General features: G+C 38.9%; 2 protein-coding genes and 1 long non-coding RNA gene across 6 annotated transcripts in view; 2 read left to right on the top strand and 1 right to left on the bottom strand.

The window, feature by feature from the left end:
• Positions 1-1,218, top strand: part of ppar (nuclear receptor) — a 20,406-nt gene extending 19,188 nt beyond the window's left edge. For 3 of the 4 annotated variants that reach the window (XM_018812722.2, XM_018812721.2, XM_026835344.1), the window contains one exon: positions 438-1,197. In XM_018812722.2, coding sequence (XP_018668267.1) covers positions 438-576 — 139 coding nt within the window. In that variant the 3' untranslated portion in view covers positions 577-1,197. 4 annotated transcript variants of the gene reach the window in all.
• On the bottom strand, positions 898-5,327 carry LOC113474453. Its single transcript, XR_003396105.1, has 2 exons — positions 3,270-5,327; positions 898-1,836 (listed from the first exon to the last, which is right to left on the bottom strand). It is a non-coding gene; the product is annotated as an uncharacterized LOC113474453 (long non-coding RNA).
• LOC100175479 overlaps positions 2,944-20,550 on the top strand; it is a 22,190-nt gene continuing 4,583 nt past the window's right edge. Inside the window, exons 1-4 of the mRNA XM_018812779.2 lie at positions 2,944-3,024; positions 11,951-14,221; positions 17,045-17,140; positions 19,526-19,810. Coding sequence (XP_018668324.1) covers positions 12,071-14,221; positions 17,045-17,140; positions 19,526-19,810 — 2,532 coding nt within the window. The 5' untranslated portion in view covers positions 2,944-3,024; positions 11,951-12,070. The remainder of the gene's footprint in view (positions 3,025-11,950; positions 14,222-17,044; positions 17,141-19,525; positions 19,811-20,550) is intronic.

The following is a 20,550-nucleotide window of genomic DNA, read 5'->3' on the forward strand; positions in this document are numbered from 1 at the left end:
ATATCATTACTGCTACCTGCGAGTTCTTTACAGAAATATCGACTGCAGGTGGCTAGACAGGCTCGTTCATATAAACGTAATCCGTTGTGTTTAACGTTAATAAATGAATTAACTTAGTTCTCGCGTGGCGGGTAACGACAGCTGTTATAATACGGACGTTCCGTTGTATACACATCGTGCGCAAATGTAACTTATTGCGTAAACTTTTTGTGGGATTTTTTTCATTTTTAGTGTATGACTACTAACAATTTTAGACAACCCATATTGAATTGGTTTGGAGCAATTGCTGTCAAGTATTTTGCTTAAGGACACCTATACGCCCACAAAGGAAGCAGGGTAGACCCTTAAATATCTTGTGGGCCATAAAAGGTAATCGCGCTAACCACTATGTATACCGCCTATACATAGGTTCTAAACCGACAAACGTTTTATTGTAGGTTGTTCGCCCACTTACTTTTAAAGATGGCGGAACTCCGGGAGCTGGTATCGAAGCATGTTGTCATGGTGCAGAAATTGGCGGACGCTAAGGATTTCGTCCCACCTCTGCTTTGTGAGATCATGCAGGACATGAAATAACGATTTTTGCGCACGTATAACGTGGTTTTGGCTACTCTATGCATATTAAAGCTCAAGCTGAGATTGTGGGGACAGCTTGTTCTAATGTGATGGGTATTTATTATTTCCTTCATGCAACCAACATTGTACATGAGATTTTTTTTTAATTTCAAGAAAGAATTGTAATTAACAATGCTTTTCAAAGTTACATACATTTAACTCCCAATCTAGTTTATATTTTTTGTAACGTGTTTCCAGTGTGTGTTGTAAAGTGGTGATGTATTGTGCAACTTTTTTGTTCCTCCGGCGCAAGTGAATATTTGTTTTGAACCTGCCACTGTGATGTTAATTGTTTTGTAATTTATCTTTTATCGCATTGGTACTATGGGTGCTTTTTTTTGTGCTTTTCCAGGTTAAGACAAGCTTTGTGTTCTAAGTTTTCGGTAAATTAGAGCTTGAAATTGAACAAAGATTCCATTTATTGTATAAGCGATATTTCTGTACTCCGTGCAAAAAATGCCATGTTTTATAATTTATTGCTCTCAAGAAATCGAAAATATTTAAGCGACTTTGTCGATGCCGCTATCGGTCGTGGATAAATAGGGTTGAATTTCCGAGAAAGTATAATGACGATTAAGTTAATGAAAATAAAAATAATTATTTAGGTGTACGCTGTATTTTGTGCTGTGAAGGGTTTTTTAAATGTTGATGATGGTATACATGTATTACCACAAAGTTACTCTCGTCTATAGGAAATATGAGCCGAAAGGTGTGGTTGTGAGCTGTACCTGCCATGTATAGATACTACGATGGTTAATAATACAATTAGGTCAACAAGCCAATGCCTGTGTTCGCTTGGAAATGCGAGTAATGGCTGTTTACCGTGTTAAATAATATTTTCGGAGAGATATCCCGTCAAATTTGTGCAAATGGTTTGAAAAAGCTGACAGTCTACACAAAAACAAAGTAAAAGTTTCGAGTCTAGCCAACGGAACATGCTGACAATGATGTACATAAACATACTTGCCCAACCAAACTCCAAATACTGTCCGCAATATAATACATGTTGTTACTGTTACACCAGTTGAGTTTCTTTCACTGAGGATTTATAAATGATGTTAATAGTATTTTATAATAAAGGCTGTGCCCATTTATTATTGCTTATATCTCTTGTTTTTCATGATATACATTTGCGCGGGATTTTGAAGAAGTTCGTTGGTTGGGGAAGATCCCTGGGACAAGTAATGGTTATGGTTTCCACTTTCCATGCTTTTGCAATGTCTGCAAAAAATAGGCAAAGTACGATAATTAATAAATATGTTATTTGTTTAGCTTTTAGATAGGCAAGCTTTAACTAAGTGACTGTAGGCGTTTCGTTACTACTTCACTGTGAGATTAACATCAACTGCGATCGTGCACGTTATAACACTGTTACCAGTGGTTACTAAGTTGTAATTTTTGTGGAATACTAATAAACTGTGGCCATTTCTGCTGTTCAGAATGAAACGTTCAAAGGATTCCCTTTCAGTGCTAAAAGAAAGTAGAAAAAAGAGGAAAGTTGACAGCACACTAAGTACTTGGTGAGTAACGCAATGTAAATCTTAGATTGTTGCATAACAATGATACCACGGTATTTTTTTTATTGTTTATACATATACAAACTAGCGAAACAGTAACATTAGCTTCTGTAGCAAAAAAACACTTATCAATATGTCTTATAATATATTGAGGCATGCCATGAGATTTAAATCAGAGTTTGCCCTTTAAACCCAGATAATGTTTATTTACAGCATTAACACAATTGAAAGAAGAATAACGAGATCAACATCATTTCTGTCTCCTCTTACAAGCTTAAAGGTAATACTAATATATTTTTTACATTGTACTATGTGAAGAACTAGGTAAATAATTTCAGCTAGGGCCTAGGGGCAGTATTTATTTTAATTTGAAATTTTGAAAAAAAGGTTATATCTTGGTCATATTATTAAAATTCACATCACATATATATTCGTATAAGCAATGTTGTTAAGATTTTGTTTGCAATCAAAACTGTGATATTGGTATACCAAAAGTAAAACATATCACATGTGCCAAATCTGGAGTGGCAGGGCATTAAACCATATTCTCTGCATCAACCAGTAAACATTACAAATTTAGAACCAAATTTGTTTTAAAAGATAGTATGTCTAATTATTTCTGCCTTCCTTGCATTCTAAAAATTTTGGCGTAAAACAGATTGTTATTCTTTTATACGGTGTCGATTATAAAGCTAAGTTGATTTTCATGAAGAAGTTAAATAAAACTTATATATGCCATGTTTTTGTTCTTGAATTAAACTCTAAGCTTTATAATAAGTTATAAGCTGATATATAGTGTTTTGTTATGCAGACTCCAAGTGCCAGAAAACGAAAGAAGATAGACTGTTGTAGCGAAATTGGGCCTTGTTGCTCACAAGCAGACAAGTTTAAGGTAAGATTCATTCTAGAATAATTATCATAAAAAATAGAAACGCTGGGGTCTGGGGCAGTTACCTAAAATCAGTTGTTTTTTATGAAAAAATAGGGTTTTACTTTTATATACCCACTCAGTCTAATAAGCTTGTGGAATAATATACTGTTTTCTGTTTAGGATTGTGTATTTTCCAAATAATATGAAATTTTTGGTAAGAGTACATTGTAGCTGTAGGTATAAAAGTTGTTAAAATAAGTTCATACTAGTAGTTCTGTAATGTTGCTTTTGCTAACCAGAGTTTGATAGGTGCTCACTGCTGTCTTCATCTTTCTGATAAACTCTGTTTAGGTTTAGGGTATTGTTTAATGAAACCTATAAAGATTCTAGATAGTAAATATTGTTTAATTATTATATATATAATATTTTATAATATGTATATAACTGTATCATGTATGTATTATATGGTCTTCAATGTCTTGACACTTCTCGACATCTCGCACTTTTGTAATACAATATAACTAACACTTTGAACTTTAAACTACCAAAGCCTAATATAAGTTAGTGGATTTAAAACAAACTACAAAGGTAACAGTGTAAAGTATCACATTTATACAGAAAACGTTGTAAAATTGCTTTCATCCATACAGGATAGTAATAATTACTTTCGCATTTAACCTGGCCTTCAGCTGGCGATAAAGAGCCATACGCGTTCAATAAACAGATACGACACGAATCGTTATATAAGTAACAGTCGTTGTGTCATGAATTTTCTCCGTATTTATGTGTGACCAACTGCTAAATTCTGAGTATGAAAACCATGTACAAAACCCAAACCAGACAAATGATTTAAAATTTAAATGTTTGTGTCGCTGTGGTCTGTATACCAAACGTTTTACTGCTGCGATGTTGCACGCATACAAATACCACAAACTTTCCCACGCGGTCACGCTACATTTTACTGTGTTTTTCTGCAATGGCAAATATTCAACAAATAATACGAATAAAGTTTGGTTTTGCGTGATTCAAGTCGGCACTATGGAAAAGCGCACTTGGTTTTTGTAGCGACGCCCCTCTTGTAACCTTCATAAATATAGCTGGTTAAACATACAATAAACCGCCCCTACGTACGGACACAGGTTTTGTTGCACTTTGCACGTAATGTGTTAACTATTAACTCTACGTTTCCTTTATGTGATTACGTCATTTTACTGGAATTAGCTTTTGTTGCAATGTGCGTTTGTGTAGTTAACACATACCATTTATGCATTAGGTTACGGTTAAACAACAGAATTGATATGCTTGCGATTTATGTATTTTGAATACGCAAGCCTTTCAAATTACAGAGCGTTGTCATTCGGAATGAATATTTTCTTAGTTAGAGTTAACGTTTATGTATTCGTAAGATTTCTTTCCCAAAACTTATATAACGTTCCGTTTTATTCTTGTTCTGGTGTAAGCGCTATTAACTCAGTAACGGGAAGCGAAATTTCATAACAAATGCTTTCCAAGAAATCTGTGACCTATTCCTATAGTTTACACGCATAAACCCCGGCTTCACTATTCGATTGACACAATTGCCTGTTATTGTTTGTTGGTGCGATTTGTTAGTTACCAGAACGCGCAGAGCATGGTCAAATGAACTATTGACCCCTTAACCACATCAATAGCTGTGAAAGGAAGTATTGGTTACCACAAACGTGTTTATCGCTTCCCTAGTGTAAATTGAACAAAGTAATAACGGACTGTCATACTAATTCCTGGCAAACAGGCCTCATGGTGTATCGTTACACACACTCCTACATCTGTTTTCCCATAACATATGGTCGTACTCATCTCCCACGACGATACATCTGAAACGTTCACGCTTGACGAAATCTTTTATTTTTTTATGTAAGATTTTTTAATGTATAAATATATATCCAATAATATGAAGATGGACTGTTTGAACAAAAGATTGATGGTACCATTTTTGGGCATATATTTATCTCATAGAAACCAAATCGTTGAACGTGACTTTTGTACGTTAGATATGTCGTAGCACTTGTAGTTTCGTTACAAAAATCATCCGACTTCATTTGCACTAAATCAGCGCCCAATTCACGGAGTTTATCACAGTTATGATAATATGATGTTTATACATGCCCCGTATAATAATTCGTTAGAAATTTATTTAACGATTTTCTTTGACTATTCTAGCGCTTTGTATTATTTTCCTAATTTCTTTCGTATTCTTGTACATTACCATAATAACTAACATAGCCGAGTTATAAATAAGTTATGCATATCCTACCTGGTTACCGCCTACATAAGCTGTGTAAATAATTTTTTTTTACCTCCTGACAATTAACAACCGTAGTTACACGGAACCTCCATTTGCTCGATTGAAATAAACACACGCTGCCCGGACGAGTGATTAACATTAAACCGAGTATTTAATGATGAAGTGAGCATTATTCACAGTTGATCGCGTGATTTTGCATATGCCAAGTATGCATCACCACGTTTAGTACCACTACAACACACGTACGATTAGACATTAAGGCCTGTAATAGTTACTACACAGATTACTTCATATGCTGTATGCTACTCGTGTATTTAAAGTTTCGTTTTCAAACCTTAAAAATACCTTTGTTAAAAAAGTAATATCTTTTCATGTAGGGGTAAGCCTCTTGGTAAACCCCTTTCTAGTTGCCTTTCACACAACATTATTTTGGTCTCCATTCTTACTTTTTTATAATAACAGAACTAAGTTTTGCGTTTTGGTCGAGACACTAATTAGTAATTATGCATATAATGTTCGTTCGATTGTAAAACATAAAATCAATAGGCTGGTGGGAATTTGAGGTAGCTGTGAAAAGTACACCCAATGTTCCAGTTTGCATTAAATGCCATAACTTGTTATTCCTAAAATTCAAGATCATTAGGTTAAACTAGCTGATGGTTTTGTTCTTCGGTTCCAAAATGATTCAACTGTTCCGTGACGCAAAACGAGTCACTTCGTGCATTATTTCAGAGCAAATGAATAATGCAGAAACGGTTGACTCGCGCAGCACGTTTCCGAACCACAGTTCCAGTACACGATCACCCGAGTTTAGCTACAGCTTAGAAGTAAAAAGTTTCCTGTCCTGCCTTTACAGACGGGTATAGTTTGTTAATAATACCAAGAATTTTGTTTCTGTAAACAGTAAAGAAAGATGAAAATTTATTTGTAGAACAGTTTTTGTAGAATTGTGTTATTTTCTAAGTTTCTTAGTTTGTTTTTATTGTTTTGTAATACCAGTCAATACAGATCAATTCGGTTTGGCTTTCGTGTCTAACAGGCTGTTTTTTTTTATCTAAAATCGTTTAAATTGTAATCCGGAAATTTTCGACAGCCCATCCGGCTTTTACATGCTTTGTCCTGGTACATTATAAAGCAAATCGATGTATTCTATTGAATTTATAAGGTATTTTTGCTTCAAAATTTAGTGACAAAATGAGTGTGTCGTACAAGCCATACTTCCACCAATGTATGTGAAGTTGCTGAAACTATTTTGGTATAAACGTAAAAATCTGTGTTAAATGTCATTAGTTGAGCCAGCGCTTATGTGTGGACAAATGCGATTGCTGTTGTTTTCATTCGTTTGTAGCATTTTAATAAATGGCGCAGTGCATTTAATATTAGAAATCGTTTTACAACTTAGCGCGTGCTCGCTCACTTAAACTTCTACTTGAAGTGCTTATTAGGCGATATCCAGACGCATTGAAGCACCTCGTTGTTCCTGTTGCAGCGGTTAAGGGTCGCTGAAAATTCTCCACTTTCGCGTGGCTTCCAATAAGAACGGGGAATTTTGAAGTGTGTTTACTGCGCACTTCATTGTTCCGCATTGCAGATTAATACGTGATGAAGTACCCTCCCTAGCGTTTCTCGTACCTCTCCAAGTTGGTCGTTTGTAAACTTTCTTTAACCGCCGTCGCTCTTCTATACTTTCTAATGAGATTATGTCCCTTACATTTACCGACATGTATTCCTAAGTACTTACATCCTCTACTGAGCCAGTAGACAAATACAATTCCTGTCCCGTGCGCTCCCTCAACCAGTAATCGTTCCTCTAATTGCTTGGTCACGAATCCCCACAGTCCATAATCCAACCAAATCAAAAACGGGCGCAGGGACTTACATCCCGGGCGCGGGTTGCTAATTTCCTGCCTGTCAAAGGCTCATATTATGTTCCAGCAATATTTTTCGTTTACCCGTTAATTTTAACGCGGAACTTAACAAAACTTAGTGTCAAAAGTTCCTTATGTTGTTCTTGGAAAGTACATTGCCGGTTCAACCACTTGAAATAATCGATAATGTTGACGTTCCCCAAATGGGCTGTCTACTTGCCCCTGCTAACCTCCAACTTGATCAGTTTTCAAAATAACAAAGCGAAACCAATAATACATATAGGTAGCTATCATAGGTATCCGGTAATTGGGCAACGAACAGGCTAATAAAAAAACTCATTGAAAGTGACATGAAATTATGCGATTGTGTTCCAAAATTAGCAATAATACGTGTTGTTTTGTTGTATTCTTTAATTCAAGGTGATTCCGCTGAACTGTATTTATGAATATACGCGCAGCGTCCCTCTAGTTAACATTGTTATATTAAGCTTACTCATCCCAGTTCAATAATAAAAGGCATTGCGAAACTATTCCTAAATTTTGTGTGATTTACATTAAAATGCATTTATTCCATTTAACAGCTAAACATAAACTTTGTATACTGTTCTCTAGTGTGTAGGTATAATCCAGAGAATATAGCTTACATTTGCTGTGTCTTATGTTTAAATTTTTTTCGAAACAGTCCAGTTTAAACGCAAAATCTCGGTGCTGAATTTACAGCTCCAGCAGCGCAGCAATTTACGACGGTTCCAAGTGGGACAGCTGGATGCACAATACTTCTCTGTGTGTAGTCCACTGTATTAACGGGGTCAAATGACACACTGTTCCCGTTATTTGCCACTGTTTAATTTCACTACACGCGTGTGTGCACACGGACACTCAGCAGGGCCACAGCTTTGTTGGTTGACTATACCTCCCTAGAAATGCATGTCACATACTGAGTATGGTGATACTGTACCGTCACATTTACTACAAAGAACTTTGCATCAAACGCTTGTCAATTAGTCTTGCTTTTAATTCATAGTAAAGGTAAAGATGTCACTGTCCAGGAAAATTGTTCATGCAGTTCTCACGTAGAATGGCTTTGTCGGCGAGACGGTTAAAGAGATTTTCCAGTCATTGAATGAGTGAATGTTATTCTGTGTTTCATTGAATCATCCATCAATGACGATGCTGTTTTATTGCGGAAGTGACCCCTCGTTGTGCAGCACCGATTTCCCATGCATAGCTGTCTAAAAACCACGTTCCGTTTTATATTGTTTGCTTCGCATGATACACATAATAGCGCTCAGTTCCCATCTTTTTTCCCGCCGCTGATTTCCGCTGCGTCTAATAGCCTTGGGAATTGTTTGATTTTAACATGACTATATAAAGTGCAAATATATTCGCAATAAAACGAACTTTCTCTTTAACGCGAAAAATTTCGCCTGTGGTAATATCGCCTACGCCCTACACGCTAGTGATTTACCGGTTTCTTAAGCCAGTGATTCACGAATAATTTAAAAGCTCCTACCCGCATGCGACGGAGTGTCTGTCTTCCCAGGAGAATAAAACACAAACTACTGGCGCGGGTTTGCTTATTTTTGCCATAGAAACTTTGCATTATGCATGGCCACTTATGAGCGTATAGATGCACATGAACTTCAGGCTCGAAGTCCGGTGAAAAATGCTGCGGTCAGCAACAGTACAAGCCAAAGGATAGTTCGCTGAAGAACGCCGTGTAATTATGACGTAAGCGCTGTGCCTTTTTCTCTAAAAAACTGGAGAGAATCGCTGTGGTTAGAAACCGCTTTTTAGAACACACTTTGTCGGGCTGTCATGAGAGCGTTTGTTTAGAGGCAATGCGCGTCTTTTAATGGCACGTTAAGCAGCACAGTTACAGTTGTAAACATAGAAAATAAGATAGTTAAGGTAAATGAAGTGTGATATAGTGTCTTATCCGCATAGGACCTTACATATTCAGTCCTATGTTGATGCTTGTTTGCATATACTTGAACGCAAGCTCTAGTTTCAGTTCCCAGACAGGGATATCGCGTAAGCTATTTATCTTTATATTGAAATATTAAACAGAGCAGTTTCTACCCCACCTGTGTTTGCGAAAGTAGCTTTCTCGTTGCATTTAGCCTGTTTTACTTTACTTATGGAAGGTATTTCATACGTTTTGTGACTGAAAAAGCAACAGTAACACACACTGTTGATGTGTATACGTAATAAGCAACGCGTTTTCCGTTATGTTCATATTTTGAATGGTTTGGTCAATTCAGACAGTCTTGTACAGTATAAAGAGGTTGCATCTTTGAACAATTGTTTTTTTGATCAAATGACTCAATGTTGTAAAAATAGAAATAAATAGCAATAGAACCCACAGTATTTACGGCTCGTCTCGGTAATAGCTAGGTTATTGCGATCGCACAGTACTGAACTCTGCGTACTGCGTATTCAGGTAGTGATTAGTTTGTTTAAGGAGTGCCGGTTATTGTCTGTCGGGTCATGTTGTTAAAGACGTCACTGTCTGTTTGTTGCACACAGTTAGTACCGTTAGTAAATCAGAACCGTGGTATTGTTCGTTTGACACTCTAACTATCTGATTAATCGCGCTAGATAATGAATAGCATGTCAGTGATGCATCGATGGACTTCGTTTTGGCCGTCTGCCGCTCTTCAAACCGTTTACAACCGGCCTGTTATCAATTGGTACTTGAAATGTTTTTGTTCGAACAAGTTCCGCTTCATTTTCTTAACGCATTAGGCAGAAACCGGTGACAGCTCCATAGGGAACTAACTCTTAAAAAGCTTTTGTTTGGTGCGTGATTCACTGAGTATTGCGCTGCGAATTAGGCCGATAATACGACAGACTGGGTAAGCTGAGACTTTTCGGTTAAAATGCCACCAGTCGCCTTTACCCTTGTATGGCCTCGAGTGGCTGCGGTGTGGGTTTTGCGCTCAGTGAAGTGCGAAGTTGGCCAAAGAAGCCTGCAAACTCGATTAGCGCAACCGCTGCAGTCAGGCGGGTTCGATGGTCGATATCCGGTCCCTGCTGGTTCAAATATGTGACGTTGTTAACAACTATTCTGTTAAATTGTCTCATGGCGTGTTAAACTAATGAATTAAACCACTAATTCTGTTCGATTTTATAATGCATATTAACGCAACAATTTGCATCGGTCGATGTTTTCCTGTGAATTTAACTAAACAACGGAAACGCTTATATGGCTCACGTTACATCTTAAACAATGAGAGGTGTAGCAACACGAGGAAACCTTGCGACAGTTGTACGACAAGCGATCAAAACAGAGAGATTCTATTACGTAGGTGTTCACATGGGCTATTGCACCAACCAACACAACTTTTTTATCATGAACACAAAGTACACGTCCCTTTTATGAGCGGTAGTTTTGAATTTAAAAAGGTTTAAATTTAAAAAAAGGAATTGGTTGTTTTCGTCTTTTAATGTTACTAATAGTTAAACACGCAGTAATAAATCTGGTAACTGTTTTCTGGCAATTGTAATCGGTTTGTCATGTTATTAATTTCAAACGTGAGTATTGTGTTGAGTTGTTTGCGATAAATCAATGCCAAGTTACTTTGTTGTTTTCCAATCTGTCACGTTCAATCTTTTAAGCCAACGCAGTTTCAAATTGGTTTCCAATTAAATATCCTCTAAAGGCCGAATTGCAAGGCATTGAATATGTGACTTATTTTACTTTCTAATTTATCAACCTTGACGTTGGATTCGGTTGATCAGTGGTATGTTGTGTCAGACAAGATAACACTGTAGTTGCCAGGTGTGAATTGTTTGACTTGGGAGCGTCATATTATCGCGTGCGGCGGGGTGTGAGGGCTTTGTTATTGATGCTGCGACGCCCCGGGGCAAAGCTGCAAAACTTAACCGCTTGTCGCGAATTACGATCCGCTGCCTTCAGCATGTATTCATCGAAAAAGATACGCAAGCATATTTCGGTTGAAAGTACGCCAATCAGCCGATCAGGTCGTTAGTGCCAATCACCTGTTTCTCTGATCACACAGTGTTACCACACGACAACCTACTTTGTCACTCTCAGAAGTTCGAGCCACTTGTCACGCTTTGATTGGATTTGTTGTTATTATTGTTGTGCAGCACTGTGGCCAGTCGTCATCGGTCCATACGCAGCTCGCAATTTCCTGTGCTCATATGACGTTATATCCGCTGTTTGAGGCTCTGTTTCTAGCCTGACGTCACCCACAACAACAAACGTTACTCGCCAGTATGTAAAAAATACAAATCAAAGCTTGAGTCCGTTCATGCTGTCTCGTTTTCTGTAAAATAAGCGACTAGATGGTTGTATTCCGTCACGTTGTTGTTGTTGCTGCGAAAGTCAGTCTTGTTGGTATTTTTCGGAGCAGTTTTGTTTGTGACTTGTGAGTTTATATTAAAAACAGTAAGCATTCAGATCATTTGACAATGATAAGTATGTGATTGCTTCTAAGTTTTGGACAGGCCCTATAGAGTGGATAACTGGTAACATTATAGTTAACATTATACGCAGTGTATATTTCCAATAGTTTCAAGCCTATATACCAATGCTTGCATATTTGTGTGGCCGTCTGGTTGACCCGAAAGCGTTATGTTTCACAAATCCTCAAACCGTATCACGCCATAAGCCGACCGTGCAAAACTGTGGGCAATTATCCTGTAATGCGTGAAACGTAATTAGACTAATAAAGTTGGGGCCTTCGGGTCGCGAGCGCATTAAGTTTAATACCGTATCGCCCTCGATGCCTCCATTGCAATTACTAAACTAAGTTTTCATCCGCAGTTGGGCTTCAATGCTTCATTAGAAAAGCGTTGGTAAATAATTGAAATGAACGTGCTTGGATATTTTTAAACTGCCTAGCTTAGCGGATATTAATCAAAACACAAACCGAGTGAATTGGAAATGAAGATGAAACGATTTTTCACCTCGAAAGGGAAGAAAAAGAAGTCGAACTCTGATGCGATATTGGACGAAAAGATAATTGAAATAAGTGACGCCGATAATTCCCTTGCATGTAATGACTCATATACATCCAGCCAAGAGCAGAGTAAGAATGGAACGAAACGTATTGCCACCAAGAAAGTTTCAAAACCCCGAAGTCCTTCTGTTGGCGAAATATTTATTGACCCCGCTGAACTTGAGAACGGACATTCGTTGATCTCTGCCAATCAATCTAACGTCGTTCTAAGAAGATCTTCTCGTGATGCTCTTGGAAACGGCAAGCATTCACACCGACAGAGCCAAGATCGGATTCCCGGCTCCGAGTCCAGCTCCCGGACTGCATCCTCCGCATCTTCACAATCCTTCACTGGAGGAAGAAGATGGTCCGCCCGTCGTCCGTGGTCACTCGTAGAATCTTTTCGTGGCCAGACGCTGTCGGAATTTGCCGAAAGTCAGCCTAGATCATATACCCCTGAAGCTCCAAACCACCTTAACACGTCAGAACCTGCGGCCACTTTCACGCGCGGTTTTACATTAGAAGAAATTCAACCGACCGCAAAAGGTGGCCGAACTAGAACCTTAACACTGGATAATTTCTTCCGTAGATTCAAAAAATCGACCTCGTCCTCTTCCGGTAAGAGTCCATCAGACACAGACTCGTCATCAGGGATTTTCGGCAGCGGTCGTGGCTCTTTTCGACTAAAGGGATCCAAAGGGAAAAAGTCGAAAAAGAAACGCAAAGGATCATCATCTGACTCTTCAACCCAAATTGAGCATTCCTCTTCCGCATCTGTGTCTGATTCCAGGCTTTCAAGAGTGGCTAGCATACCAGAGGAAAGCTGCATACCACCTAACTCAACACCAACAGTTGTTGCGAACAAATACGTTCGAACACAAAGCAACGGCAGCTCTGCAAGCACTGATACTGTAATCAGCATCTCGGAGGTACCTGAAACGGTAAAGCACGTCCCCTTTGCAAAACCAACATCGGACAATGTATTTGCAAAAGAGATTTTAGAATCTGCGTGCTCGGAGTACCAGGACGAGTACATATCCTCGGAAAGACATGACCACTGTGTTGTTACAGATTCTCCCGAATACACCACGGTAGGAGAAGATATCTCTATAATAGAAACAAGCTCATCCTACGTCTACTCCAATGCTGCACCTTCAAGATCTCAACCTACCCTAAGCTGCAACGTAACCCCGTCTAATACATTAGGCGCGCCTACCCCAGTTAAACGAAACGCAGAAACAGACATTTGTGATGAAAGTTCATTAACAAGTGTTTCAACCACGGAGGGCTCGGTCACATTCAGTAGCTCCGCGACTTGTTTAGCACATCGAACGATTGAATCTATCCAGGCAACAGAGATGAACACGCAAACATTACCTCGGCGCCGCAGCCACACAACAACACCTGTACAACTACGGAAACCACTGAACAACCAAGTTATGTACGCCTCGTCACCACAGCTAACCGGTACATCCCATGTACAAAGACCTCACCTTTCATCAACCTTGCATCCTCCTAATTTTTCAAGCAACAACGAAAGTTTGGACAGAAAAGGGCACAAAAAAGCGAGCGGTTCTATATCGTCGACCGACGGAAAATCTACCACCGTAGATTCGCCAATCAAACGTGCGATCGGCTACCCCGGAGTTGTTCTTCGTCGACACCAAAACCGTCGACCAAAGAAACATACCGTGAAGCAGTCTTCTTCTAGTGGAGATTTTATGTCAGTGGAGCGACGTGCAAAGCAGGTTATGTCGCTTAACATGGAGGACTTACCGACCTATGGTCAAATGCAACACCGTCGCCGTTCGACTTCGCTTTTTACGCGCGATGGACGCCCTGAGACTTTTCACCAAGGGGGTTTGTCGGGAGTAGAAGCCGGGCGGGCTCGGCTACGAGCCGCTCTACTCTACCAACGTTATTCCTCACTCTCTACGAGCGTTGATGACGTAAATATGATCAAACTCATGCTGGGATCCCAGCAGTCACTAGATAACTTGGATAACATGGACGACGATGAATTCCTGGATATGTACCTCGCCTCCCCGGACACGTTAACAGTAGGCGGTGACGCCGTTAGGTCCCAGCAACAGCAGGTAACTTCCTCCGGCTATTTGTTCGCGAATAAAGCCAAGTTAAGCTCAGTGTTTTATATGAAAACAACTCCAATAATACGGTTACTAAGCGCTACTGGGCGCTCAACGTTAAACGATGTTGTCAAAACACTTTTATGTCGCCACCCCGCTTTTAAACTCGCGTGTAGCTCCTTCATTGTGTAACACTAGGTCTGACGTATGTGAGGCAGAAGTAAGTCGATTATATCGGAATTGGAAATTTCTCTTTCCATAATTTCTATACAAAACGCCGCTATGTAATCTTCTGTTTATCGAACAAAACATCAAAGTTTACAAATTACGTGCGAAGCCATGTTGGCCTGGGTAACTGAACTAAAAATAGATTTATGACGAGTAATCGCCCACTTGGTCACGCCACTTATTCGTCCTGTCAAATGTTTAACCTTATGGTGTACGTAGTACGTGTACCTTTTGATTTTATAACTTCAGTATGATATGTTTTTGTCACATTTTTGTTGTGTTTGAACGATATATTCCACAATTGAATGTGAGCTTTTTACATCATGAAATATTTAGCAAAGGGTTATACAGACACTCGCAAATTTAAAACTAGACTTGTACGACTTATATTCCTCCAAAATAGCCTAAAACAGCCTAATCCAAATATACTGCAAATACAGCGTTTACCAAAAATGTCACTAAAGCGTTATAAGAAAGTTAATAAATCGTGTAAAGTCCGTAATCCAGTTTTGTTTGTTCCCTAAATGCTTGGAAATCTTTTTAGTCGCTGAGTATGAAATGTCATCCAAGAATATTATTCTCTTTAACGACGCGTAGGTGGTTTTAAAACGTACGTCGCTCTTATTATCCACCTTCGTCACTGCGTGCGCTATCGTAGCCGACGGGGTAATGACATAATTCGACCTATTTGGAGCAGCAGAACAAGTCTGTGTACGCATTACTCGTTTGGCCTCTTACGTAATAGCTTATTTGATCAAACTTTTATTAACACAGCATAGTACGGTCGTTCATGTCTCTTGTGGTTACAATTGTGGACATAATCTTAAAGGTTGCTATTCGGCTGTTCGTGTTCCAAATGTAGCAGTTGACATATAAATTACCATTGTCTTGGCATCGCCTTATTCCTTTACGGATCGTCAAAGAAACCGCATTGTCACGGCGAATTTCTTGACGTACGATCGTGGAGTTTGCGGTAAACTAATATTTCAACTCGCCCACCAATTTAACTACTGACTTGACTTGACGTCATTTCTGGCATTTATGACGCTTCGTGGAATGTTTGCCTCGTTTGACAATTGCCCAGAATGAATGTGGGTGCTGGTACATTTTCCACACGCATCATATTTGTACTAAAGTCGCCCAGTTGTTATTCTGTTTTGATTTTACTCATCCAGTGTTGTAAAAGTTTGTTACACTTTCATTACATGATTCATGTCGGCTTGTGGGTCTGTTTTAGAACGCATTATTATATTTAGAAGTGAGTTAACGTATTTTAGGCTTTTCTAGCAAATAAAAATACAATCGCACTGAAATAACTTATGCTCTACTGCACGATAGGGTCAAATTGGACATCGTTTTATCATCAATTACTACTCTGGTTATTGCGCATGTGTTGTATGTTTTAACCAGTGTAGTATCACTAACACGAATTGGTTTCCCTTATGAGAGCAAAGCTGGCCGTACAAGACTTACAACTACAATTAGTCGTGACCATTTGACTGAGTCGTGTCGCCCAACGGTGCAATTTACAGCAACGCTTTCCAATCAAGCTCGTTACCTCGCGTATTCGTCGCCGGTGCGAGACTTCGAGACGCCAAATGATTTTATGACGACCGGCGCTGGGTCTTGCTTTGTTCTCAAGATCCATTGGTAGCAATCGGCAGTCGTTACACAGCTGCCGTTTTGTGTAAAAAGCCCGGTTTTGTTTGAACATAGTTTACCATAACTTTATAGTAGCTAAATTCTCATGTAATTACCGCCAAAAGAGAAATATCGTTTCTGGTTTAGTTCCCAGCACCCTGAACTTCCTCTTCTTAGTAATAAAACGTCGTATCATTGTATTGTCACCATAGCACAACAGCTGACCCCATTGTCCCGCCCATACTCTGTATATGCCAACATGGTAATTAAGCCTCTTGGGGCGTTTTTGCTTCCAAAATATACGGGACCGGTAACGCGTAAGTCCCACGGCTGCTCACAGCACGTCACTTCCACAGCCTACCACATAGAGCCCTCTTTCGAGTAACAGGGCCAGATCCGCGTAGGGCGTAATTTAGAAGCGCAAATTCGAACCTAAACAACTGCGCATCTTGCACACGTAAGTGCAGTCCGGATTCGCTTGGGAATTTCACCGCAGCCCAGCTCGCCAACTGAACAGACGCCATCCGTATGCTCCGCGGTTTTTGTTTCAAAGTGGAAAGACGTTTTTGACGAAAATGTGGTTTCTTCTGCCAGAACTATAGTATTATTACCATCGCACGTCAAGTGAAAAGCTCTCCAATATCGCGTGACCAAAATTAAAAATTAATGCTTCGATCAGTTTGTACCATTATGGTGTTTCATCAAAACGAAAAACTCTTACAAAAAACCTACAAATTTTACTTTTGTGGCTAGTTCACATCTTACGCGACAATACGACATGCTTCACATACAGAACTCGTATTACCTTTTAATTCAATATTACAATGTGTTTAGCTCAATCGGGCATTTTTGACGTACTTCCGTTATATATTACTAACTATTGCACTGCACTAATTATGATCGTATTTAAAGTTTGACCTATATGCAGCTCAATGTATTATAATTCGAATCTATTTGTAACAGGAACCAAGCTCAAAGCGCGTGAAAACCCTGAGGAAGTCCGTTGCTTCCATTGCCAACCTCATTTCCCCAGGAAAGCCAAGCAGAACCAAACTCCAGGTAAGCAGTGAACAATAATGTAACAAACTTAAACAAAGTGAACAGAAATCGGTTTATGTTCGATTCCGTCACTAAAGAGACATTTTCCGGTGAAAAACTTTACATTTCCGATGCTATATCAAAGAGTTTGCACAGTATTTGACTAACAATTCAATTTTAGTATTGAAGTCTATTCATTTGTGTCGCGCTGTATAAGCTATTTCTTTTTTATGGTCAAACAGCGTGTAGTTGTCTCTCTAGCGCCGAGTAGTAGTAAGGCGAATTAAATAGTCTCACCACGCGTCGTGTAGAAGAACAGACTTCATTTGCTTAGCGATTTGCAACTCTGCCAGACTCCATTCTGACAAAACCAATACCACATACAGTGTTTAGCGCTTTGATGTTAAAGATTAGGGTTTATATAAAATAAATTCACATATACATATAACAGGGTGGGTAAGTTGGGGGATGTTTTCATTCCCCCTTGTCGTCTTCTTTGGTAGTAAACAGAGAATATTTGCGCATTTGAATAACTTTGCTCATAGTTGAAGCTAACTACACACCACACACATGCTTAACACTCAACGCATTAGTGGCGTTGGTCGATTTTTCGCGTACGGAATTATTTTTTGATTAAATTCTATCAATAGTTGGTTCTTGGTTGCGTTATACCTCCTACTGCAGTGACGTATAGTTCGTAATTGTAGTTTCCAAGAAAACATAAAAACGAAAAAAATGTTAAAGTATATTTTCAACAGCGAATTTTATGTGAAGAATATTCTATAGCAAAACGTCAGTGTTTTTTTTAAATACAAAAATATAAAAGCATGTGCAGCAGAATAGCAGATTGTGTATGTTTTATATGTTTACAGTAATTCAAGGGCTCTTGATTTTTGTAAATTAGTGATTACAATGTTCGTGTAACATATAATTAAATAAATTCATTCGTTTTTCTATATATACAGCGCATAATACTTCAAAAACAAAAGGTCAACAGAAAATAACCTAAAAGTAGCTACAGTAACAGTAATGCTTCTCCCATTAACTGGTAAACACCCAGCAATTGTCTTTCGCATCATTGTCCTTATTGTGGCCTGCCACTGCTATGTCCTTTAACCGCGCTATATGCTTAAATCAATAGTTAAAGGATTATATGGTTGTCGATACTGACCGCGGTATTTTGTCTCGTTTGAAATTACTCGCCTTTGCCCTTCCGTCGTCGAGAAAAAACGTCGTATTCATTAATAAGCGCTTTTCTCCATACACCGTACAAGGCATTCCATCGGACGCAACCGTTCTGCCAGACTACGATGCTACTTTGTTAACTGCGTGAATGGGAAGGCAGCTTCCTCAGTGTTTCCAGATACGTTGCTGGGCCGCCGCGTTTTAGTAACCAGTTTACTAACTGGCACCACTGCGCCAGGCCGCTTTAATTTAAGCCGAATTGTCAATTTGCGTCCGCGTGCCAATTAACAATCGGAACTTCCAGTGACTCGAAGTGCTGGTTGTTTGGCAGACGTTATCGCTACTCGCCTGTGAGGGAATGAGCCGGGCAATTGGATTTGTTTCAGTCAGCAAAACAACATTTTCAAGATACAGTCCTTATATTGGTCTGCATTACTATTCAGCGTCACTTTATTAAAAGGTTAAGTCAGTTTTAGTCGTTATTACGTACAGGAACAGCCCACCAATTTAAAGTCGTTTTAATAACTGTAACCACCAACGTGATGTTACTTTAGTTGAGCTCATTTGTGGCATGGTGTTACTAATATGTTGACCGATGGTGCCAAAAATATCTGAGCGAATTAATTTGTGCGTACAGTAGTGTTGCTGCTGCAAGACCCACGTAGAAAAAACGAGTTGGTATTTCGGTCCGAGGCCGTGCGTCACGTTTTCTTTTGTGAGATCTTTTCAGTTGTCGCATACCTTTAAGGTGTATTTTATAATCGAGAAATTTAGTGAAATTCGTTCGAATATTGTTTAGTTTCAAGCTAGCTGTTTATGGACGAAAGTTTTTGTTGCAGACTTGCTTAACTTTAATTATAAATGCGTGACCGTGCCCGTACACTGTGTAGCGGGTCGCTAGCACGTAAAGTCGACAGTTATTGGCAAAAATCGAGCAAAATTATGACGATTCATAAACTTCCTACTGTACCAAGTGCTGTTACTGCACGAGAGGTGAACATGATATTAAATAGTTTGTACTTTGAATTAAGTGTGTCGTTGCATTAGTCATTAGTAGTTTGGAAATTAATATCAGCTGGACAGATATTGACCGTTGTTATATAGGGAAATTGTTTAAATATTCTAAATACGTAAAAAATATTTTTGTTATAACTTGCTCTAGTAGTATTTACCATAGCGTATCATATGTATACCAATTTTAACATTTCCATATTGTCACAGCGCTCTTCAAGTTTTAAAGAGTCTCCAGCTCCATCCTTCAAGCCGTACAGACCACCCGGCAGTCAACAAAACACAGGGGCTGCGGGTTCGACTCCCTCATCCGGCAGTACACCGGGGAAACGTAGCAACAGCGGTAGCGTAACGAAAAACCGTCGCAGTAAACTGTGGTGTGAGACATTCGATCATCGCGGGGTAGAAGAAGCCGAACTAAAACGACAGGAAACGATTTTCGAACTTTATCAGGGTGAATGTGACTTAGTGGACGACCTGCGCATGGCTAAACAGGTAATTTAAACCGTTGTATTATTTTGTTAATTCGTTTAATATTTACTCTGCTAGAATTGCCACATGTGGTATTTTCGTGTATAAATACTTTTTAACATTAAAACACATTTTAAAGTATTAGGGCAGCTTGGACTTAAACCGTATGCCCCTGTGGCAACGTAAAAATCAATCCAAAGAAAAATTTCCAAATATTTAAAAACGCTTTTCGTTCTAATCCCTGCCCGTTTAAAAACATGTTTTTGTCGTCTGGTTTCGAAACCGGTAAAATAAAAAACAATATCAAAACAAAAACCCACGCTGTTTTACCGGGTCGCCTGTGCAGACTTCCTATATAAACATACGGTTTATTATCTTATGCTTTGCTAAACTACTTCTGGTCTGCTGCACCTGCTTTCGGCAAATATAACACACCGGTGCAACAAGGAACCAGCGCCGTGCTAATTAAATAGCCATTTGACTGTAAGACCATCCAGTCTGCAATATACTTTTGCTGCAATCAATTTAGCAGCCAATACTGTTAGTGTTGGGCAATTGAATGATTTTCAACCACAGTAACCGCACCGAAAATGTGAAATCGAAGTGATATATTGCACTTTGCACATACAGAACTCTGTTTCGTAGCTATCATATATAAGGAACACGACAAAAACGTTTTGCAAGTGCAATTATAATATGATTAATGAATTAGAGAATTGTGAAACTTGTGTTATTAAATCTATTTATATTCGACTGTGTGACTA

Source organism: Ciona intestinalis, chromosome 8, assembly GCF_000224145.3.
Source record: "Ciona intestinalis chromosome 8, KH, whole genome shotgun sequence".
In the NCBI taxonomy this organism is placed as follows: Eukaryota; Metazoa; Chordata; class Ascidiacea; order Phlebobranchia; family Cionidae; genus Ciona; species Ciona intestinalis.